The sequence below is a fragment of the Theileria equi genome, assembly GCF_000342415.1.
Source record: "Theileria equi strain WA chromosome 4 map unlocalized gcontig_1105316255033, whole genome shotgun sequence".
Classification (NCBI taxonomy): Eukaryota; Apicomplexa; class Aconoidasida; order Piroplasmida; family Theileriidae; genus Theileria; species Theileria equi.
Genome location: NW_004668228.1, coordinates 395,044 through 418,523, shown reverse-complemented (window position 1 = coordinate 418,523; position 23,480 = coordinate 395,044). Strand labels below are relative to the sequence as shown.

Below are 23,480 nucleotides of genomic sequence, written 5' to 3'. Positions count from 1 at the left end.
ACAAGGGTGCTCATATAACAGGTATAAATCACCATTTTAGTGATATTTATCAGCGCAAAAAATCGTACTGAGAACTTTTGCAAATCCTCCTTTTCCAGAGAATCCCTTCTTCACCCCAGATAAAGGGACAAAGGAAGGATTGCTCAAGGTAGACAGAACTGTTTTATCGTAAAATGAGAATCTTTGTAGTACTGTGGATACTATGCGTACTGAGAATATGCAGTGCAGGTTTACTCGGTTGTTTTTCTTGTTGCAGTGGAGGAAGTAAAACGAATGACAATGATCCTCCTCAAGTTACTAGTACTCCACCTAAACCTTCTACTCCCACCGCTTTGAACCTCGCAAAACCTGATAATTCCAAAGTGAAGATGAGTACAAAGAGACATAGGGGACTAACTATCGAGGAGTATACTCCCAAAAGTGGTTTTAATGTCACATCCGTTGTTGAAGCTGATAAGGAATTGTGGAAGGCATCCGGAGAGGAAAAGTTTGTATCTGCAAAATTCACATACAGGGGAGGAGATTTCTCACATATTGACATTAAGATAAATGATGGTAAGAGTACTAAGACTAAACAATTTGAAAAGAATGTCAATGATGAATGGGTCCCCAAGTGATAAGAAAGACCATGATAGGAAGATAGTGGAAATGAAAATGTCTGGATCATCATTTCCTCAGCCTAAACATTCCAAATAATGACTCTACTGTATAGTATGTCTCCATAGGCAATGCCTATGGGCAAACTTATCTATAATGCAGTATACTCCCCTACCACTGGCGAAAACGAGCATACCTACCTTCATTTCTTACCATTTGGCTACCATTATACCCTGAAGAATAATGAATGGAGGCTTAGAGTAGGTTATTCCCATGTTGAACCAAAGGAGGGGATCTTGCCGTAGCCAAAACCTCTGAAGACCCTTAAAAGGTAAAGTTTGTGAGCTATTTGTAGAAAAGTGGTCTTGTTGAGCTAGCTACGCTCGAATTTTGGTTTCTTGAGCTACAAGTTACAATCTCTTCCTCCACCCCATGGATTCTGTCTATTCTTCTTCCTCTTCATTCTTCCACTCATCTTCTCCACATCTTACGGGGCTTATGCACTACAGCCTCGTCAAACATCTCATGGTGTACCCTAATGGATGAATGTTGGAGGGAAGATGAAGGTCTTTTCCGTTCTTCTGACATCCTGTCTACTGGGACTCTGCCATTGCAAGAGGTCCAGAGTTCCCACCGACAGACTGGTTATCGAGGTTCTAGACGACTATGTAGAGGATGAGATTGTGACCACTTATCTCGTAGAGGGGGTGGATGGGCACGAATCTTCTGCATGGACTGGGAAGAGACTGGTCTGGGATCTTGCCAACGGAACCATCTATGAAGTAGAGTACACACTGCCTTTGGCTCTTAGATACAGTGATGAAAAGGTAGAAGATGTGGCACTTTTTAGTGAAGCTTCTTCAGAGGAAGTAGATACTCAATTAGCCGACTATGCCAGACAGCCTGATTTCAGTCCCCCAAAAGATCCAAGAACAGTGGACCTTGCTTGTCTTAAGGATCCCCGCTACAAGGTACTAGACGTCGACATTGCTGGAGCGCCTGCAAGGGTTTACATTGTCGATCACAGGGAAGATGTAAAGAGGGTAAAGTATAATGGGCAGGATGTATGGATAGCATCTAGGGTTGTTGCGGATGAAAAGGGATATAAGACTCCAGGGAAGTGTGGTTATTGCATAACATTTCTCAAGGGTACTGCCACTGCCATGATACTGGTCAATATATATGATATGACTGTGTACCGGGAAATATTTAAATACAAGGAAAAGGCGGGATATTTTGGTGTAGGCGGGCCAGGTTGGTCGAGATCAATAACTGAATATGCTCGGGAAATTGCCGCTCTGAAAACATGCACGGGTCCACCAACAGGCTTTACTCTGGATATTTCCTCTGTAAAAGGTAACGGTAAATTTAGGCTCACCAAATCCGTTGTCGAGGGCATAACCATCCACTATTACTCCTCCAAGCCTGGCAATCTCATAGAAAAGGTTGTGGATGGGTCAGCTGGCCTATGGAATGCTGATCACGACACCGTTTGCTACCTCTGTGAGCTCTATTCCGATAATGGCTATAGACTGCTGAGAATACACACTGAGCAAAATTACAAGATTAAACTCCACTATTTTGAGGATGAGGGCTCTGGATGGAGTACTCTGAAAAAATATGAATTTGAAGAAAGACTTGAGAGAATGCAGTAGTAGTAATAGTAGTTTAACAATTTTAAATGTAGTATAGAGGTTTCCATCTCAAATCCGTGATTCATCTACGGAAGACCGCTTGTAGTATACATTTACATTGCTAATGTCCATCTTGTACATTTACTTCAGAGCAGAATGACTCACAACAAAGCTGCTTTGGAGTACCTAGCGAACATTTTGGATGCCAATACATTTTCAAAAAGGTCAAGAGATGGTACCTAGCATAAACTGTAATTTGTTTATCATTGTATTTGCTCATTATACAGGTTTTTAGATACGTTTACTCGATAAACTTGCTTCATCCTAAAGATTATGTCACAGAACGATCTAGATGGACCTCTGAGGACACTTTCAGGTATGTCTACCATGTTTAGGCTACTCCCTGAAGTCATTATGCTCATGGAAATTTATCTGGAGGAGCCATAATGTCTAAAGTAGGCACTTCCTTGACGTAGTCTAGTGGTATACCATAGAGGATACAGCTCAATACTCTCATTTGGTACATTAAGTTCATTCATCTGATCGATCCAGTAAATCATGGTGACCTCTACCAAACCTGCATGCAACATTCTCTGGTCATGGCTACCAAGGATGAAGAAAGTTGATGATTGGATAGACGAACTAATTTCTACTGACGTGAGTGTTGATTGTACTACTGAAAACCGTGTTGATACCTACTCATCTTATTCTGTGGATAGTCTCTCTGACTGTGAGCTAGTTGTGAGGGAGGATGAATGGGATATTAACACTCCACAAGGATAGTACCATGGTACATTAAACTGGGAGTACCAATGAATATGCTTCCCAGTACGGTAGCATTTGGAAGACTGATGGATGTTGCAAGGCTGAAGGTACCCCTTATGGTGGAGGATGATCAATGAGTATAGAGATGAATGGGATGTCCTGGTATTAGACTTCCCCAAAGAGCCAGAGGATAATGTACTGTGCTATTATAGGAATGATAGTGATAGATATAACCCAGAAACCAAAAAGGTGGCTATCCCTAATGTCAGTAACTTTACCAAATATACTCACACTGTTCCTGGTGGGAAAATATTTACCCTATATACTAGTATACCTAATGGTGAGAACTTAGAACTTAATGGCTATCAAGAGATTCAAGATGTTATGAATGTATCCGTATACTACTGGAATAAAGACAAAAGTCATAGAAAGAAACCGCTTCTTATTGGAATAACTGTCAAGGGTAGTAGCGGGATAGAAACAAAGCACTATGGGAGGAATGGTAATAGTAATAGTAGTAACCCTGGGATATTTGATCAACTGCCCAGCGCTGACTGGGATGTTTTTGGCACAACGACTGAATCTGGATTTTACGATTATAAAGGTCATCCTACTGAACATCTTGCTAAAAAACTAGACGATCTAACTTGTAAATACCACAAAGCAGCTACCTTTGATATATCTTTTACAAATTCTAACAATATATCTACCATAAGTTGTACGGATCAGCAGAGATATTGCTGTGAAGAGCACGAAAAGAAGGGTGAGGGTAGAATCTCTGTTGAACGAAATGGAGTTTCTTGTAACGAGCCGGGTCATACCTCAAGTCATATTGCAGCTTATAAACACTCCATTGAAAGTAGTTCCAAACTGGCCGGTATATATTACAAAGAGGGTGCTAATACTAGGAAGTACATACGCCTTTCTGGACTATCCTTCCCAACTTATGATCCTGTTAGTGCCTATGCATTCTACTGCAACGGCAGTATGAATCCAGTACTGATTTACATCAAAGATGGACCTCGGGAGGTTAGGAATAAGTGGTTTAAAAAACCTACTAGTAATAAAAATACGTGGGAAGAAGTTTCTGGTAGGCTCCCTGGCATAACACCAGAAAACATTTCTAACAATAAATGTACCTACTGGAACGCACTTGTGGATGTATTAAGTGGTACTGGTTGTGCCAACTATTCAAGGTGTAGTTACAATTCCGGTATATCTGTATTTGGAGCCAAATATACTCTACCTGAAGGATTTAGAGGAGAAGCTCTTCCCCCCTCTATTCATCCTGCTGTTAACAGTCTAACTGATGATCATACTACTACTCAGACTACTCTTATTACTGAAGATGGGCATAAAGCAATAGAAGTTACTTATGCTGATAATCAAGTTTTCCGTGTTCTAGGTGCTAATGGTGTAGCTGAAGTTGAACAAACTCAAGAATCTCAAAATTCTGCAGTGGCCCTTCCACCCCAAGAAAAAGCTACAAAAACACAAAATGACGTTGATACACCTACTGACTCTTATAAACAATCTGATTCTGATCTATCTAGCCAAAATAATTCTCATACTGGAACTGACAAAGGTGCTGGACCAGACTCTGTTGATTATACTAGTCTACCAGGAGATGGAGAAACTGGAGCTCTTCAAGATGATCAAAGCTATGGTGGAGATACTCCTGAACCTGAACAAATTGGTACTGAATCTGCTCCTCTAGGGTTATTGGCAATCTTTAAAATATCCTCAGGTGTTTTTGGTGGATCAGGCGCAGCTGGTTTCGCAGGATGGAAACTCTATAAGAGCTTTAAAAGGGATCCCTGGGTACGTCAAATATGATGGTTGTATATGGGTCTCGTATGTTCTAAGAAATGCCAAAATATGAGCGGTATCAGTTGAAAATAGACACCACGTTCTAAGAAATAGGAGGCCAACAAATCCGTATCACATAACCAGTTATGTACATGATGTATCTGTCTACTCCGTACAGATCTTTCAAGATTTATTTTGAGATTATTATCTTGTTGATGTGAATGGATACTGAGTAGTTGGTCTTAATTTGTTGGATTGTTTTTGTTTCATGTTAGTTGTGAGGATCCCTTCCTTAGTCTCTCTATAAGTACTCTCAAGACATGCACCTTTATAACAAGACGAGTAATGGAGTATACCAGTAGTTAAGGTCATAGACTCTAAAAGGTCATATGGATTCTGGCATTCCAGTATACCAACAAGAGAGTGGTGAAGAGGGAGAGTCTCTACTGCCAAGGGTAGATGAGTATTACAGGCGAGCGATTAGTCGTGCAAGTATAGCGGGGCCCTTCCATATACCAACACCAACAAGTCCCGTCCCTATTCCCCCACCAACGGTTCCTGCTATTATGGCAGTGGTATTATCTCCTGGACCAAGTCCATTACCTTCAGATTCATCATCAGAAGAGACTAGTTGAAGTTGAGATGCAGTCTCTTCAGAAAATAAATGGAGAAAGTTAAGAGGGGGAAAGGTAGTAGTAATTGTATTAACAGAATGTGCTAATAGAGAATTAGTAACAGAAGAATGAGCATGTCCAATGCCTGTACCTGTCAGTGTCTTCACAAGTTCTTCATATTTGCCATCACTAGAGTTATTAATGGTTTCCGGTGTTTTACCTTGGAGGTTTGTAACTGGTGTCCATTCTCTACTACCATTATCTTTCTTAAACCACTTACCATTAACTCCATCAGTTCCACCTTCAACATATATCACTTTTGGAATACCATCTTTGCAGTAAAGTGCAGAGACACTCTGTACACCGGAAATGGGAAATTGTGCTCCATTTAACGTTATACTCTTCCTTTTACCATTACGCCCACCACTATCGAACTTTATAGCTGCAAGACTATATTTGCCATCTGTAATAGTGTGTTTTAAGTATGGAATAGGGCTTGTGCGATGTGTATTACAGGAAACTGTCTTTTGCTCAACAGTCACCTTTTCAGCACCTCTATGGTAATGATAATAGCAACAATATTTATTTCCTTTTCCATCACTGGGACCGTTCTGAGATACAACAAAGTAAAGATTAATAGTTACCGCTCTGTTATGGTGACAGTTACGGTAATCAAGCTGAGCCTCAACTTGTTCTTCTGAGAGGTTAGAACCGAAAGTAAATCGATGCCATTTAGGATCACCACCCCTCTTGGCATAATAGGTAGTTGTATTATCATCACCAGCAGCTTTAGTTTCATCCTTAGTACCGGTTGTGGTAACTCCTATCATGAGAACCTTAGTAGGCGTATGACCACCGCCCTTTTCATGTTTCCAGTAATAAGCTGAAACAGATAAGACATTGGGAATACTGTCTTGTTGTTTAGGAAAAATTATTTGAATAAGCTTACCATTATCGCCTAGTACTTTTTGGAGTGTGAATTTTTGTGCTCCAGAATCTTTTAGGGTATGTTTGTACTCGTAAAAGTTCGCAGCAGATTGTTTGTCAGGAGGATAATGACATCTTTTGACTTGAATAGTATTACCACTTTCTGTGTACTCTGCATTATCTCCATTAGGTGGGTTGTTTGCTAGCTTAACGGTTAATTGTGGTTGGTCCTCTGCCATTGTTGATATGGCATATAGACTGTGATGCTCAGAAGTCCTTAGACATTACGGTCTCCTCTTACTAGTCTAATCTTAGATATTTCCTGTTTCTTTTGGAATAACACCATCCTACAACTGTCATACTACATTTACATAATCCATAATTGACAATTCATTTGTTCAAGGTGAATACATAAGTTCCTATACTGCATTGAGATCACTAGCATACTACATTATGTACCTCCCTCTTCCTCTTAATGTCTCAACTGATGTGAGCAGAATGGTCAGTATGGATGAATGATGATAACTATGAAGAGTCTATGGATGAAGAGACAAGAAACAATACGCAATAGGCGTGACAAAGACTATAGGTCTAAACAAACAAAGGGTATGGGTTAAGTAGAGGGACCCTAGATTCTCTACATAGACTTATGCATATTAAGTTGAGGGTGACTGATGAAACATTGTTGTCAAGACAGACGTCAGTAACCATGGGAGTGTAGTAAAAGGAACTTAATGAGAGGATTGCAGGAATGGAGACTCTCTAGATGGAGGAGAATTAGTAGTTCTTCCTTCACTTATTCACCAAAAGTACCTTTACATAGAGAGGACACTTTAGACCATGGGAGGAAAAAATGGTAGTGGTACAGGTGTCTAACTCTAGCTTAAATACTGAAGATAAGGAAGAAGAGGAGTAACTAGGTCTATTTATAGGGTGGGTGCTTTAGTCTATTCCCAGTCTCTTCCCTCAACAATACCTATGAGTCTAGAAGATCTAACAATGTGAACATTGTTGTGACAGTCCATCTACCAGCATTAAAGTCTCAGGGTAATAGTTGGTGATAGGAGGAATAAATGTCTAAATACAGAGTTATTTATCCCCACTGTTGTCTGCATTTCTGGGTTCCATTCTCTTTATGTTCTCTGATACTAACTCCTATTTATACCAGGGTTATAGTCATTATTTTTGCAGATAAAGAGCCTACAAGATGAAGGTTCTAGCAGTACTGTGGACGCTATCTTTGGTAAGACTATGCAGTGCTTGGTGTGGCAAAGGGAATAATAAGTCCATTACTCTGGATCTTGCTCATCCTGATATGACAAAGGTGAATTTGGTAACAGATTGTAAGAATGGAATAAAGACAAAGAGATACACTCCCAAGGATGGTGTCCTCATATCCTCTGTTGTAGATGGTGATAAGGAACTATGGAAGAAAGCTGAAGGAGCTGATGAAAAGTGTACAGGTGTAAGATCCTATAAAAAGGGTAATGCATCATTCCTTTACATAACTATAAAGAAAGGTGATAAGTTGGAGCCTAAATTATTTGAGAAGGTAAATGGAACTTGGAGGGAGGTCAGTAAGGATGAGTTTAATGACAAGGTAGATGAGATGTTAGGAATACCAGCAGGATCTGCCACTGACATTTCAAAGTCTAACCTCTCCATAATTCCCCCAGGATCCGTCTAACACGAAACCAGAGACTCCAGATACACAGCCAACTGAACGACCTATCACTACTACTCCCGTTACTTTAGATCTTTCCCATCCAGGCTCTTCAAAGGTAGATATAAAAAATGAGGAAGATAATGAAGTAAAACATATTACTATGATCCGAAGAATGACATCGCAAACTAGCACCCAAAGGGTACAAACCCCTGACGATCAATTTGCAAACTGTGACCACATTGTGGATAAACACATCCATCATTAACGTAGCTTTGTTGCTCTACTTGTAGTAGAAAGCCAATGGCGAGGCACACTGCCGCCATGTCTAATGTTTTTTCATTCCTTTACACTTACAGCATATGCTAGATACTTGTACAATGTGCAGTCTATGAAGGAGTTTTGCAAGTCGGGATAATTATCACCACTTTCTTTCCATTCCTCTTCATTCCTCCATAAACCTGCAAGGAATCTCCGGCATTACTCGCACAACGACCACCTTGAAGAAGGACTGAGGAGCAGTGGAACACTAGACACGGGAGTATCGGCGAGAATATAGCCTCGCTACCATCGCTAACGCCGCTATGAACGCTGAATGGACCTTTTCAGGGTAGAGGACCAGGGGACACTGCGCTGCGCCTCGGGAGGCTCTCGGCCCTAAATGGAGCGGATAGACAGGGTGTTTTGGGGCAAATTTCCAGCGCCAAGGGGCTATGGAAAAGACTCAATTTGAGGTTTGGACTGAAAGACGCGCGCAGACGGGATCCTCGAGTACTCTCTTATTCCAGTCTTTAGACGTCCTTCCTTTGCTCCTCAGACCGCAAGGACGCTCCTACAAACTACTGCCACGAAATGGACCGCGTTAGGAACCAAAAGACATCAACTACGCGTGGAAGACGCTCGTTAAGGAAGACTTTTGGACCCCCACCTCTTGGCCTTCCCATACACTCTTCTTCCTCTTCCTCGGGACGTTCACTTGCTATGAGCCATAGCGTCCCCTCTATTCGGCAACGGTGGTTAGTTTTACGATTTTCACAATGTCTCGCCTACAAGGATGACTGATTTGGTTTTTAACATTCTAGCTCCTCCGGTGGCTGAACACTACCTCTTGACCGGTGGCAGCGATGGCATTTACCTCTTCTTTAAATTCTCGCCCAAACCGGGTTTTAATGTGGTCAAGATCATGAATGGGACCACCGTTGTATGGGAGTATCGCAGCAGAAGTCTACTCTCCCTCACCATCCATAGGCTCGGCAACCTCCCAGTTGCCCTCTACCTGCGCCTCTCCGACGCGGAAATGTGCTACGCCTACACAAACTTCATGTGGCATTCCATAAGCGAGGAGGTCTACAGGGAGAAGCTCCGTCTGGATGTGTACAAGTGCAACTTTGGCAAGTTTGGTCTGAACCTCGCTGAGGTCGACTCTCAGGATGTCACGACCGTACCCGTCCACGACGGCACTTTCCTCACCACGCTCTTTAAGCCGAAGCGCGGGAACGTGCTCATTAGCGTCCGTGACGGCGACCAGCTAATCTGGCAATCCGAGAGAGATGGAGACAGATGTCTACTTGTCTCGTCCCACGAGGTGGATGAGGTCCCCAAGTACATGCGTTTGGCGCTTCTGGAGTCAAATCTATTTGCACAGAGGTTCTTCGAGAAGGTTGACGGTAAATGGGTCGCCATCACCCTGCATGCATACTTTTCCAAGAGAGCGCCAAAGGACGCCCAGGTCACCACAGTTGACCTTTCAAAGAGCGAATATACGCACGTGTTCCTCTTCAATGGCATAAATATGGGACTCCCATACGACCTCTTCTTCTCGAGCTTCCTCGGCAAGGTCGTCAAGGTTGTTGACGGTGGAGTTACCCTCTGGGAGGGAAAGGAGGGTGAAAAGGTAATTTACGCAGCCGTGGATCACGGAAAAGTCCACCTCCATCTCACAATATTGAACCCTTCCGGGTCATCTGAATTGTGCTTTGAGAAAAGGGACGGAAGGTGGGAAGTAGTTGCAGACCTTCCAAGCCAATTCAAGGTCATCACCTATTAAATTTGTCAGTGGGAAGTTTAGTTGGAGTAATTTTCTCCAGAATCAGAGTCATTAGAATACAGTTGTAGCATGGCCACATTGTGTTGCTGTCTTTAAAAAGTGCCATAGTTTGTTTACACTCTAGTTATCTGTGGAGACTACATGGATGCAGGTGGCAGGAATGGCAGCTCTGGAAATGGGTGGTAGATGTAAACTCCATGAGCGTAGCGAATAGAGAAGTATGGGAGGCTAGCATAGTGCCATATGGTCAAGGGAAGAAGACCTGAGAAGAAGGCTTCCATATGCAAAGCAGAAACTTGGCATCTATAGAGAACATTTTTTGCCCATAAACTTACCACCAGTTCCGTCTCATCAAGTATGGAGACTGTTATGGAAGCAAAGTGGGTTATTCATGAGTTTACCGGGCATGTTTCTGCTATTCATTTCTCCCGTGTGACCCTGTCCAGGTACCAACCGTTGAGGCAAAATCAGTGCTATTGTTGGCTATAAAAGGTAAGGCATAAGTCTAAAATTGCTCTCTATACAGCTTCTTCCTTTTAATCATCCTATTCCTTACCCCATCCAGTAGGAAGAATAACACACTTGCATGATTTCAGATTAAACTGTTTAAGGATGAAGTTCCTGTATGTGCTCTCACTAGCGCTTCTGGTGAGACTTTCGAGCTGTACTGAGGTAGACACATCCCTCTTCGATACTGAGGAGTCCCTTGAGGGTAGTGTCAAGGTTCTCAAACTAATACCAAAGGAGGGTACCTCTACTAACAAGCTTGCCTATGGATCTGACGTAGTTTGGGAAGATAAGAAGAAAACATGTCTCTCAGCAGTACTGTACTTTGATGGAGAGAAGCCTACTCTTGCAGTACTTGTCACCAAAGAAAATGGTAAAGAATCAACAGTATATAGATATCATGACGGTAAAGAGTGGAAGGATGGTAATGAGAGTACACATAATACAAAATTTGGTGAGCTAAATGAGAAGTGTAAACATGCCATTCCTGTTACTTTAGATCTTTCAAAACCTGATGAAACAAGGATAGATACAACGACAACGCATAACAATGGAGTAGAACGCAAGAAACACTCTCCAAAGAACGGTAATATAGGATCCATTGTTGACAGTAACGTTACCATATGGACGGCTGCCGGGGATCAAAAGTGTATAGAGGCAAGATCTTATACAAAAGAAGGATCCGTTTTCTTAGTTATTGATATAAGCGATGGTAATGGGACTCATACCAGGAACTTTAAAAAAGTTGCTGGAACATGGAAAGATGTTACTGATGAGATAAAGAAAGGAAAGGGAAGAGCTGATATCTCTGATTCTTCCTCAAAGACCTCCACCGGAGAGAAGCTAAAACAACCCTAGTCCTATAGAAATGATGAGTATGGATAGGTGGACTATCAGAAGAATGTATAGATGGTAGACACAAACTGCCAGATTCTTTGGCAACTGCCAACAATAGGTCTGCTGTTCTGTGACAAATAGAATATATGTATGTGATTATTCCGGGCTATTATCGTTAAGTTACCTATGACTCTTGGAAAAGAGAGGAAATAAGAGGAGTCTTTAGTCATTGAGTGTTCCTAGGAAGGATCCCTTGTGTGAGCCTCTACCACACATAATCAACAACTGAAGGCTCCATAGACTAACCACATTTTATTCTGAGAACCTAGTGCAGATTATAGGGTATGGGTAGGTATAGGCACAGGAGGAAGAGAATGGAAGAGAGGAGTTTTCCAGTACCCCATCCCTTGTCTTATTCTTTCTTTACTTTCCTGGTATTGGTATTGCAGGATGAGGATCTTGGCATTGCTGTGGACAGTATACCTGGTGAGATTGTGTTACGGTGGAGATGACAAGGTGGACGGATCCCTATTTGATGTAGAGGAAGCAGAACATCAATCAGTTCCAGGAGACAAAACCGTAGAGATTCTACCTTGGGCACAGCTTCCACGACCAGTACAGTATCAACAACGTTGAAGTTAACAAAACCTGATGATTCAATCTATCAGTCCTTTGAATACTACCATGATGAAAATCACATTAAACTGGTCCTTCCACAAGAGGGTGTGATAGTGACGAAAATATCAGAGAGTAGGAGCGTATGGACAGGTAAAACCGGAGAAGTCTTGGAATACGCCAAGGCATATCTTAATAAGGACGGTAAACCAGGCTTTGTTAGAGTCTGGAAGAGGGATTCCTCAGGTGTAAAGTGCGTAAATTACACAACAGGTAGGGTCTACGGATGGTCAGAATTCAAGGGTGATATCAGCATAAAGATAAATCCGCTCAAGGTTCCTGTGGAAAGGAAGGGGGACTTTGTTATAGACTTGAAGAAGGATGAAGACACCAAAAAATGCAGGATCTTTAGTGTAAATTTCCTTGGGGTTCCTACTCGCTCATATTCTCCCAAACCAGGTTATTACGCTACTGAGGTCAAGGATGGTGATGAGTCCCTCTGGAAAGCCTCTGAAGGCACAGATGAGAGATGCCTATCCTGTGACGTTTACACCAAGGATGAAGAAAGAATCCTCTCTATAACCAAGAAGAAAAATGATAAAACGGATGATGCTTCCTTTGAGTTTTCTGACGGTGAATGGAAGCACATCACTGAAGATGAGTTTCATAGGAAGTTTCAGGCCATGGTAGATGGACCGTCTCAAGAGCCTGAAATCTCTGAACATGAGCCATTACTGGCAGGTGAAGCGGAGGGCGCTGACTCGACAGTTACATCAAACGATTCTGTGAATGTTGGAAAAGTAGAGGACAATGAATCTGAGCACATTTCCGAAGAATGTAAGGATCCTGAAATATCTTCCGTACCAGATACTGAGGCCACTGAACAAGAGTCTACATATGTAGGATTCTCTGAATCTGGACAAAGTGATCTAGGGGCTCAGAGTGGACAAACAAATCAACAAGGATCTTATGATACACAGACAAGTTCCCAATCTCTAAACATCCCTGAAGATCAAGACCCTATGACAAATAATTCTGAAGGTAATGATATAGTCGATGCAGATTCTGCTAAAACCACTGATGATACTGTGAGAGAAGCCTCGGAAGGGGAAGTTGAATTGGAAAAGGAAGATGATAGAGAATATAAAGAACCAATTTCCGCCACTGAGGATGTAATTCAGAACTCTGAACCAAGCACGCCTTCAGAAAATGCAGCTTTAGAGGAACCTAATTCCGAATCTTCCATATCCTCGGATAAAACCCCTGTTGACCCTTCCAAACTGGATGAGAATGGAGCAGGTTCATCGGAGAGTTCTACTGATGGACAATCTAATGAAGTTTCCACAGACGGATTTAGTGACAAGGCGAAGGAAATGATGAAGGGTGAACAAGAAATTCCAGATTTTACATTAAAAACAGCAGAGGATAATAATACCACAGGAGTATCAGATTCAACACCATCCACTCAGGAAGATAAAGAGCAAAGTGGTGTCTCGGACACACAATCCAATGAAGGTTCTGTCAGTGAACCGCAGAATGGCTCAACTGTAGAAAGTACGAATCCATTTGAACCTTCAAAACCTGATGATGAACTAAAGGGTGAAGAAGAATTGCCAGAGGCTTCAGAATCAACTCCTGGAACAATGAGCAATATTACAAACCTTCTATCTTCTGCAAAATCTAGCGTATCATCTTCAGACAAAAATGAGGAAAGTAACAATACTGCAGACGGTTCAAATGATAGTAAGAATTCGTCAAAACGGGGTGCATTTATGAAATTCCTCTTAGGATCACGTAATTAAAAAAAATCTTAGGAATGGTAAATGGTGAATAATCACTTACGCTCTAATGTCAATATTAGATCCTTGGATAAAATAAAGTTTGGTTTAAAGATCAAATAAAGACTTTGTGATAAATCACAAATCATTGTACCCAAAAAGGGATTTTCTTGTTTAACAAATCATGTTTTAACTACATTGTGGCAACCATCAGTCGCTTTGTGCCATAATTCCACATATAATTGAATGGTTGAATGAGCACTCCTAGTATTTTATTTCTCATTAATGCAGTTATGGCAACGATTGTGTCGGTAAAATGAAGTAATTTGTAACGCTTCTATCTTCTTGTATAGGTACGTTTATAGGTGGAAGAATTCAGAGTTAGTATGGAATCTATAGCAGCATGATGAACAGAGTGGTAATCATCATTAGAACAACAATGGCATTTGCCAACGCAAAATGCATATTGACATGACAAATTAACCAAATCCCGAATAACGCCGGTGAAAAGTTCCTTGCATTTCCAAAAGTGTATCTTCTGACATAGTGGAAAGAGTTTCATTTTGTATTTTATTTTCCAGACCTTTATCTGCAGTCCGGGTTTGGCTAGAGTTTGACTTTCCAATTTTACCTTCCATTGGTGTTAAGAAATGTGTATCTACCGTCTTTTGGAGGTCCTTTATAGCAGATCGCTTTCTATACTCTATGAAGCGGACTGGTGGAGTATACCCTAGCTCCAGTTTCCTTGCGATCAAGAATCGAACACGAGGTGCCGCCTTATCCAAAAGAGGCTGAATTTCTCGGCTATCATGCTCACTCAATATTGTGTAAAAGCACTTTACTACCGACTTGCTAGTTGCCATTTCCACGTGGTTGATTGTAATTGAGGCACCGTTTAGCATAGAGTACAAGAATTCCGGATTATTCGCTGTAAAAATCTGCTCAATGTGTGTATGCAAAAGTGTTCCTATTCTAGCCGCTCTACGCATTACATGCTTGCGAATAGGATCGACCACAACACCACTTATACTTGGAATCATTGCCTTGTGAATTGCAGTATTTTCCTTTTTCTCTTGTCGAATTTTTGTTCGTATTCTTGAAACAATTTCGTCAAAGCGATTTCTCTCCTGGATCATCCGGTCGATTCTATCAACGTCTTCGTCATCCTAAAAAATTTTTAGGAGGTATATAATGTATTGGTGTAATTTTCCTGTAGAAAAGTGGAGGATGTCCTTAAGCTTGTGGAAAGTGTAGATGTTGGTGTGGAAGTGATGAATGTAGTCTTCATGTCTCCATAGCATTAGTAGTACTTTAGGAAAGAAGTGCAGAATATCTATGGTGAAGTAGAACCGTTCTTTACTAACTGGAAGAAGAGAGAAATGTCATGCTATATGGCAGCATTGAAAATAGCACCTATCCTTCTAAATACACTCCAGCCAGTGTCAAGTGCAAAGTTTACGGTTTCTGCAGCTACAACACCTCCTGTGGCAGCATAACCTGCTATCTCTCCTGGAGAAGTTCCAGTGGTTTCCCTTGTTTCAGACTCTGTATCAGGAACTTGGTCAGATAAGTCAGCAGCAGGGACTTCCTCACGTTGAACTACGTTGCTTAACTTGTCAAGCCTAGTACTCAGTTCCATCTCTTGTAATCTATCAGTTTCGGACCTATATAGTGGTAAAAAATTGGTTTTATTAGATTTTTCATAGTATTCATACTTTCCATCATGTAGTCTCAACTCTACGAGTACAAGTCTATTTGGTTCTGCAACGTTTCCGGAATAAAACATGGAAACATCAACTAATAAGTAGCTGGATTTTATATTAAGTGAAGTTCCTTTATGTTCAATATCCTTTAGCTTAAAATACGCATTACCATTTCTGGAATGTGTGTAGTATATGTAGATAGTTTGATTAACAGTGTTTTTGGAAACATTGAATTGCAAATTATTCCCCCTCGGATTATATGGATGTGCACCTGTTTCAATATGCGAGGCTTCCAAAACTACTTTAGGTGTCAGAGACTCTTGTAAAATATTCTGAATATATGAATAATCACCGTCAATTAGTGGACTCCTGTCACTTAGACTTACTTCCCTTTCCCAGCATGTATCACCGTATCGTTTCCTATACCAGTTTCTGCTATATCCTGCTACAAAGTAAATAAGGAAAGGCCTAATTCCGTTCTCTTTTGGCCAATATGCATATACATGTGATAGACTCTTATAGTCTGAGAATCCACTTTGCTCCAAATGTTCTTCAAAGAATCTGGAGATAAAATAACCTATGGGTAGACCATGGATATAACAGTTGTTCTCGGTATCTGAAATTACGTCTATCTGTTGAGATTTGCAATCAGGACAGTGATAGTGTTGTTTCTGTTTAATATCTACCGAATGAGTTTTATTCCTTAGACATTTTTGTTTATCTAGTTCATATTTTATGCCGGAACTCAAAGATGTTTTATTCCAATAGTTGTGATGATTGGGAATAGAAGTATAACATACTGAAGACTCTCCATCACCAAGTTGAATTAGGAGAGGCTTGTCGTGGTCAATATCCCCAGTCCAGTAGTAGACAGCAACACTATAGTAGCTTCTATTCTCAAAACCAAATTGGGTTTGTCTGTCATGATAAATTTTGATACGACTATTTTTATTTTCAGGAGTATGGACGACCTTTTCATAATACTTTAAATCAGTCGGAAACGTGCGTTCGACGAATATAATATCATTTGTAGTAGGATATGAATAGTGAAATGTCCTACTTCCAGAATCAGTAATCACTTCATTATTAGATTCGGCCTTAATTTTAATATTCACATAGACATTTTTAATGCTTTCTTTCTCTGTTCTGAGATCTGCCTCATTAGTATCCTTGTAAATTTCATTGAGAAGCCCAGAGATCTCATCTTCATCGTCTTGACTTAATGGCGCAGGTTTTCCCAGTAGTTTCCAATTACTAAGACCTCTAGGATCTCTTTTGTACCAAATGTTACCACTAGATGTATCTTCACTATCTTTTAGACAAATTAAGAGTGGCTTACTTTTCCCTTTACCCTCAGGAGGATACCAGTAGACATAAACCTTGGAAATGTTCCCTGTTATAGGAATGCTGGTAATATTATCCTGACCATTCTTTAGTCTTCCAACAAAATTTCCAGGAGTATGAGTGACTCTAGTGTAATCTTTCACAGTTTCAGAGTGTAGAGTAATGGCGTTCTGTTTATCACAAGAATAGCAATCGTAAGGCTTCCCGGATTTCTGTGAAATATCAACAATATGAGCGCGGTTTAGTGAACAACTCGTCTCATCTAACTGTTTCAAGAGAGAATCAGAGGTCACTTCCAAATTTACCCAACCATCGTCATTTTCAGTAAAATGTTTCTCTTCTGTTCCATTTAGTTGAACAACTAAAGGGTTACCATAAGTGTTATCTCCTGACCAGTAGTATACGGTGACACTTTTACAATCATTGAGGAAATCTTCAAAGTCACCATTATCATTTCCATCATATTCAATACTTATGATCTCAGCATCTGAATCATCCGGCTTATATGTGAGTGTTACATATCCAGGAGTTTTTGGAAGATTCTCATCTAGGATTATATCAATCTGTTCATTAGCACCACCATAGCTATCCTCGTAATGATAAAGGTATTCATACTCACAATCAGACAAGACATCCTCTTCATTGGGAACCTTATAGATATCAATAGTAATTTTTTTCCCGCTCATACTATATTTCTATTCACATTCACCATCAATTCTTAGATAGATCCTTTGTCTATAAATCAACTAATGTGGATGGAGGAACTACAATGACAAAAACGGAAAAATAAACTTTATATGGCAGTAGATAGTACCAAAAAATATTCAGAACAATAGGCAACAACAAACATGCACGAGTACTGTCTTACTAGAAAAATCACAGAGTAAGGAATACAAAGACCTTAGTCTGGACAAGTCAGAGATACAACAGAGTTAGAAAACCTACTTGATCTTTTAACAATGCTATGGATGTTGTCTACTGGGGATGTAATTCAGGAATATGAAATTTGATGGGGTACTGAATAGTTTTGAGTGTATATTTGTTCCTCCACACAACCATTCACCGGTTCAGGATATCCATTCTTGTAGATGAATATCCATAAAACCTCGTACATTCCCTACAATCTATTTTGAACATGAAATATTGATGGATTAGACGGATAAGATGTTGGGAATTGTCCACTTTACAAGATAAATGAGTTATTCTCTCCACCATTTACCGATCATAGGGATGTAAAATTTTCTCCAAGGCTTCTTTTCATCAATACCATTTTGTTTCCATATCATCTGGACTATTCTGTCTATATACGAGGACTTTTACAGATGTGCTGCATGCTTGACAATCTTTAAAGGTTTTCTCTTTTGTAGACCTGTTATCCATTCTCCAGTATTCATAATTCACTATTAGGGAAAGAAAATGAGAAAGTTAACATCAAATATTGCCCATCCATACAAAACTCTTTTTCCAGCACTTTACTGTGTACTTGTATGGAGTACATTCTTATCACAATTCATAATACCCTTCAGGGTCACCATAACGACTCATATAGATACCATACAGCCACAGATAATCCTCCACTTTTCTGCTATTATGCCTATCACAAACTAACCTCATATTTGAATTCCTTGACGAGTGCTTTGGCATCCCTCACAGGGTCCATTATGACCTTGTTCTTATTCAGTGCATTGTATGGGTTTCCAATTCTGCTTCTAGCTTGTAATTCTTGTATCTGCTGTAGTTCCACATGCGTTAGATCATGGTAAAGTGGGTTCTTTTTTAAACTCTCAAAGGGGGGTTCTTTTGGTTCCACGACCTCTGCGAAATTGTAGTCTTGAAGACTCTCATTTTTTACCACCCTAGCACCCCTCCTTTTCTCCTTAACTGATGGGAAGCTGGTGCTTTCAGGTTCTCCATTTTTATTCACCACTTTTTTGTCCCCCTTGATCTTTTCAGAAAACACCTTGGCGATTTCCAGCGACTCTGTAAATGTGCATGTGCACGAGTTTTGTGATAACGAATGGTGTATAGAGGGTCGTGAGTCATATTTGAGATTTCAGAGAAAGTAGACCCACGGAGACTCCAGTGTAGTTACTGGGCATAGAGTCGACTCTCCAGTAGATGGTCCATATTGTACTACTCAAGGCCACATCCAGTGACGACATTCACTTACCAAGATCATAGAGATTCTTGAACCCCTTTACATTCTGCTGTGCTATGCGATTTTGCGATAATCTAGAAAATGCCCTAATTTGCGAAAACATCGAGGGTACACATTATGGTCCAGACGGGCCAGTCGTTGCCTATAGAAGTTGTTTGGTGTATGAAATGAGTAGTAACGATGAAATGATGGGAGAAGATGGAGAACGAGCCAAGGAATGAAAGGGTGAAGGGACAACCTCTGCGCAGAGAGGCTTCAAAGCACCAAAAATGGGCAAAAGTCCCAACACTCCACCATATCATCAACATCAACCCATTTAAAGCAACGACTGGCGACTGTAGGCCCATTACGACTGGCCCACAGAGCCACCTGGGCAAAAGGCCGCGTGGACCGCGAAAACGTACCTGTGAGTGAATCTGTGACTTTATGGCAAAATTTTTAGTCTGTTACGCCTTTATAATGTGGGCTGGAGGGACAGAAAGAGCATTTAATTCGCCCTCTATGTGGTGGACGGCGTTAGTGTAAATGACGATGGAAAGGTGAGCATTTGTGATGGATCATATTGGTAAGTTGTTTTGCTACGTCTGTGGTCGAGTTGGCTGAAGGATTTCCCCGTTTGGCGGTCCCTGCGAGGCTACAAGAAGGATGGTAGACTAATGGTCGATTTTTGACCGCTTTATGGCTCTCTTTTCCTGTAATCTTGCTAAATACCAAGTTTTTGTGCAGTTGGAACCATATGGGCCGCAGGAATTGCGCACAAGTTGCCAAGTGAAGGGGTGATCCTGGAGGAATGGACTCGTCCGGCGTTTTGGGCCACTAAACTGCCCATATCTACGTCTGTTTACGGTGATGGGATATCTGTGAGCCTGGAATTGGTCAGAAGAATCGCCAGTCTTCCTCTAGTCTCGTATGGATTTGCAGTCTAGATTTAGACTTGCAAAAAATCATTCATACTCCTTCCTTGCCTAGAGATCACTCTCTACATACATGCATAAGTTTCAATAATTTCCCATAAACACCTCATTACAGCAAATGTGATTTGTGGCGGTATTGCTGGTCTGGTGGCGGACTTATTAATATACCCCTTGGACACACTAAAGACTCGATCGCAAGTAAAGAAGGATTTGTTGAATATTTGCAAACCTGTAATTAATAAAAATGCACCTCAAAAAGGGGTCAAGAGGGGCGCATATAAATATACCGTCACAGGACGGAATTCTTTGTATTCCGGATTAGGAGTGCTTGTTTGCGGAGATTTGCCGTCTTCTGCAGCCTTTTACGGCGTATACGAATTTACAAAAGATAAGTTTAATGCACAAAAGGGTAAGTTTGCATGGGAATAGAGAATGGGAAAGGCAACTGCTTTAGTGGTACTAGTCTCATCCATTCTGCCCACACCAGTTGAGACATAATGAGTACTATGGAAGATAGCATGAAAGAGACTATGAAAGAATGTGATTAAAAATGGAGGAATATGGATGAGGACAGTATATGGGTATCAAATATTCTGTCGTAGATATTTCCAAGGATTCCAAAAATAATGTTACAACTACATACTATGGGAGAAATGGATATACCATAACTCTTTATAGGAAAGATGAACCAGAGATTAGAACGGGGGATGAAAGTGAGGAAAAGAATGAGAAACTGGAAAACTATAAATTTTATTACCATAAAATTCCAGACGATAATGCTTGGTTGTCCTTCTATTACCAACTTAAGAGGGTTGAGTACAATGGTGCTGTACAAACTGGATTAGATGCAAGGGGCGGTCTTAACAATTATAGGGAAGTGTCTGTAGTATACTGGCTGAATGACAAGGCGAATCTCTTCCCATTAATCGTCAGTCTTGATTCAGGTAGTGTGACTTATAAACGAAAGAATGACACTACTAACGAATGGGAATATTCCAATATTGTACCTCCAGCTACTTTATCAGAATACCAGGGAGTACTAGATGAACTCAACAAAACGTTTTCGGATGTGGTTATAGTCAACCTCAGTGCCGATAAAGATAAGAAGTACTGTGGTCATCCTTCTTTGAACTGCTTTAAGAGTCCTAAGGACAGTTCTGAAAGCAACTGTTCTCAGAACGGAACTAGCTTTGTTACCATCGCAGTTTCAGATGTTACAGATAATGTTCCCAGTGATTTTAAGGGTTTTAAGCACTCTCCCTCTGAAAACAAGATGAGAGTTTTAGGTACATACCATGGCGACTCTATGATCTCATTTAAGGAGTCAGTTGTAGCCACAGAATATAGATATGTAAACGCTTATTATACATCAGGAAATGAGAATGATAAGCCTTTGTTATTAGAACTGTCAAATGGAGCGGATCAAGAAACATCAAAGCTTTATACTCTTGGAAATAATGGATGGATGCCTTCAAACTTATCCAAAAATGATCTTACCAAGGCACTTGATCAGGAGAATTGTCTGCGAAACAATATTATTGTAGCAGATCTATCTAAAAAAGGTAGATATTGTTGCGGCATGAATGGGCATAGTAAGATTCAAGTCCACCAGAACCGTAACCATGTTCCTACTGGATATGCTTCATACATGCACGTTCCAACTGGTGCTACCCTAAGTGTCCACAGATTCAAGTATGGGAATGATACCCACACCTTTTCAAACCTTTCTGGATGGATTACTGGAATTTATGCCTACTTCTGCAACAAGGATCCCAACAAGCCATTATTACTATATGTGAATAAAAGATCAACAGGAGGCAGATGGCTCAAGAGAGCTTCTGGAGGAAGCAATAACTGGACAGACACTGGTCTTGATTCCCTGCAAATTCATACACCATATTCTCCTAGTATAAAACAACATATTGAAGGTATACTCCACGAAATTTGCAAGAGCCTTAAAATTGGATGCCAACATGCAAATAGTGCTACATCTGCTACTGTAGGAGGCGGTGGAGATGGATCTTCTGGTGGTAGTTCAGGAGGTACTAGTGGAGGATCAGGATCTTCTAGCACTACTAGTAGCAGTTCTACTTCATCTTCATCTCAACAAGCTGGAGCTGGTACTCCTAGTGCTGAAGGTGGTAAAGGACCTGAAGGAGGCTCTGCTGGTACTGATTCTAGATCCACTGTTACCACTGCTACTGTTGATGGTGAATCTGGTAATCCTGGTGAAAGAGGGCCAAGCCCTGGTGGAACTAGTCAATCTGGTGATGGTGCTGGAGTAGGCTCTGGTGGTGATACTAGGGATGGTGCTCAAAATGGTCGTAGAGGACCTGATGGTAATAAAGGTGAAGAAGGTGCCCCTGGACCTCAACAAGAAACTGGTGGAGATGGTGATAGTGGAACTCATGGTGCTGGAGGATCAGACTCTGGTGGTTCACAGAGCATTTTTCAGCAGATAGCCAAGTTTTTTCAAACTCACTACGATAAAATAGCACCACCAGTTGGTGGACTAGGCGGAGCAGGGTTGGGTGGTCTCGCTGTATGGAAGGGACCTGCTCTAATCGCACGACTAATAGCTCGTCTGTAGTATACACTCCCATCTGCCAATAGGAAGCACTATAGAAAGACACTCCCTCTCTAGACTACTCTCTTGTTGGTGTACTGGAATGTTAGGACTTTGCACCGCTAGAGCAGTTGCGCTCCACCATTCTACATACATTCACACAAACTTTTCAGACTCGAAAGAAGAGCCTAAACTTCCACTACCACTAATTTACTTTATCGGATCAACTCTAGGCCAAGTCACTAGCCTAGTCATCAGGTTTGTACGCGTGCTTGTAGCCCCTAACGATCACATTTAGGAACCCTTTTGAGGTTGTAAAGCAGCAAATGCAGGCTGGAATATATTCGAATGCTTCGCAGGCATTTTGTACAATACACCAGATCCAGGGAGTTCGCGGATTGTATGCCGGTTTCTTCTCCACTTTAATGCGTGAGATCCCGTTTGACGGAATTCAGTTTATACTATGGGAAAAGTTTAAAGCGATGGAATCTGCGGAAAAGTTTACAACGTACTTGTCATACAAGGCAAACATTACCCAAACCAGTGGCAATGTCATTGTTTCTGCACTTTGCGGATCATTTGCTGGCGGCGTTGCCGGAGCCGTAACAATGCCACTAGACGTGGCCAAGACACGCATGATGACTCAAGGGGAAAATAGACTCGTTAGTTTTTCATTATGCATGTTTTTACGGGTGTATGGACTGATGTATGGATGGCAGGACATCTTGTACCACAATCTGTCTACTCTACACTAACACATTCCGTGCAGTATAAAAGTACGTTTGACTGTCTAAGTAAAGTCGCTAGGGACGAGGGTTCGTTCGCCCTCTTCAAGGGACTCGGTCTGAGGGTCTCTTGGCTCACACTAGGCGGTTTTGTATTCTTTGCAGCTCTAGAGGCAGGAAAGGTTACCATCAAACCGCTCTTAATTGATATGCACTAGTCGAGCTCCTTGTGTGTTTCTGGTGTACTATTTTGCATCATCTCCATTCCTGGGTCAGT

The 23,480-nt window shown here is 41.1% G+C and overlaps 10 protein-coding genes across 10 annotated transcripts; 8 read left to right on the top strand and 2 right to left on the bottom strand.

Moving 5' to 3' along the window:
• Positions 1–368: 368 nt before the first annotated feature.
• On the top strand, positions 369–617 carry BEWA_013600 (hypothetical protein; the record flags this gene model as incomplete). The annotated part of the gene is made up of 2 exons (XM_004832196.1): positions 369–487; positions 515–617. 2 exons carry the CDS (start codon positions 369–371, stop codon positions 615–617), a joined length of 222 nt encoding a protein of 73 aa, XP_004832253.1.
• A 522-nt stretch (positions 618–1,139) lies between these two features.
• BEWA_013590 (signal peptide containing protein) lies at positions 1,140–2,252 on the top strand (the record flags this gene model as incomplete). Its single annotated transcript, XM_004832195.1, has 1 exon — positions 1,140–2,252. The coding sequence occupies one exon, from the start codon at positions 1,140–1,142 to the stop codon at positions 2,250–2,252; it is 1,113 nt and encodes a 370-aa protein (XP_004832252.1).
• An 870-nt stretch (positions 2,253–3,122) lies between these two features.
• Positions 3,123–4,832, top strand: BEWA_013580 (hypothetical protein; the record flags this gene model as incomplete). Its single annotated transcript, XM_004832194.1, has 1 exon — positions 3,123–4,832. The coding sequence occupies one exon, from the start codon at positions 3,123–3,125 to the stop codon at positions 4,830–4,832; it is 1,710 nt and encodes a 569-aa protein (XP_004832251.1).
• A 439-nt stretch (positions 4,833–5,271) lies between these two features.
• Positions 5,272–6,585, bottom strand: BEWA_013570 (hypothetical protein; the record flags this gene model as incomplete). The annotated part of the gene is made up of 1 exon (XM_004832193.1): positions 5,272–6,585. The coding sequence occupies one exon, from the start codon at positions 6,583–6,585 to the stop codon at positions 5,272–5,274; it is 1,314 nt and encodes a 437-aa protein (XP_004832250.1).
• A 1,076-nt stretch (positions 6,586–7,661) lies between these two features.
• On the top strand, positions 7,662–8,033 carry BEWA_013560 (hypothetical protein; the record flags this gene model as incomplete). Its single annotated transcript, XM_004832192.1, has 1 exon — positions 7,662–8,033. The coding sequence occupies one exon, from the start codon at positions 7,662–7,664 to the stop codon at positions 8,031–8,033; it is 372 nt and encodes a 123-aa protein (XP_004832249.1).
• Positions 8,034–8,982: 949 nt separating this feature from the next.
• BEWA_013550 (conserved hypothetical protein) lies at positions 8,983–10,056 on the top strand (the record flags this gene model as incomplete). Its single annotated transcript, XM_004832191.1, has 1 exon — positions 8,983–10,056. The coding sequence occupies exon 1, from the start codon at positions 9,064–9,066 to the stop codon at positions 10,054–10,056; it is 993 nt and encodes a 330-aa protein (XP_004832248.1). The 5' UTR covers positions 8,983–9,063.
• A 612-nt stretch (positions 10,057–10,668) lies between these two features.
• BEWA_013540 (signal peptide containing protein) lies at positions 10,669–11,421 on the top strand (the record flags this gene model as incomplete). The annotated part of the gene is made up of 1 exon (XM_004832190.1): positions 10,669–11,421. One exon carries the CDS (start codon positions 10,669–10,671, stop codon positions 11,419–11,421), a length of 753 nt encoding a protein of 250 aa, XP_004832247.1.
• Positions 11,422–11,850: 429 nt separating this feature from the next.
• BEWA_013530 (conserved hypothetical protein) lies at positions 11,851–13,817 on the top strand (the record flags this gene model as incomplete). The annotated part of the gene is made up of 2 exons (XM_004832189.1): positions 11,851–12,015; positions 12,069–13,817. 2 exons carry the CDS (start codon positions 11,851–11,853, stop codon positions 13,815–13,817), a joined length of 1,914 nt encoding a protein of 637 aa, XP_004832246.1.
• Positions 13,818–14,272: 455 nt separating this feature from the next.
• On the bottom strand, positions 14,273–19,445 carry BEWA_013520 (conserved hypothetical protein; the record flags this gene model as incomplete). Its single annotated transcript, XM_004832188.1, has 4 exons — positions 19,403–19,445; positions 19,011–19,140; positions 18,450–18,820; positions 14,273–14,959 (listed from the first exon to the last, which is right to left on the bottom strand). Exons 2-4 carry the CDS (start codon positions 19,099–19,101, stop codon positions 14,273–14,275), a joined length of 1,149 nt encoding a protein of 382 aa, XP_004832245.1. The 5' UTR covers positions 19,102–19,140; positions 19,403–19,445.
• A 71-nt stretch (positions 19,446–19,516) lies between these two features.
• Positions 19,517–23,421, top strand: BEWA_013510 (mitochondrial carrier protein, putative; the record flags this gene model as incomplete). Its single annotated transcript, XM_004832187.1, has 5 exons — positions 19,517–19,563; positions 20,028–20,321; positions 22,652–22,736; positions 22,777–23,140; positions 23,248–23,421. The coding sequence occupies exons 1-5, from the start codon at positions 19,551–19,553 to the stop codon at positions 23,419–23,421; spliced, it is 930 nt and encodes a 309-aa protein (XP_004832244.1). The 5' UTR covers positions 19,517–19,550.
• Positions 23,422–23,480: the final 59 nt, after the last annotated feature.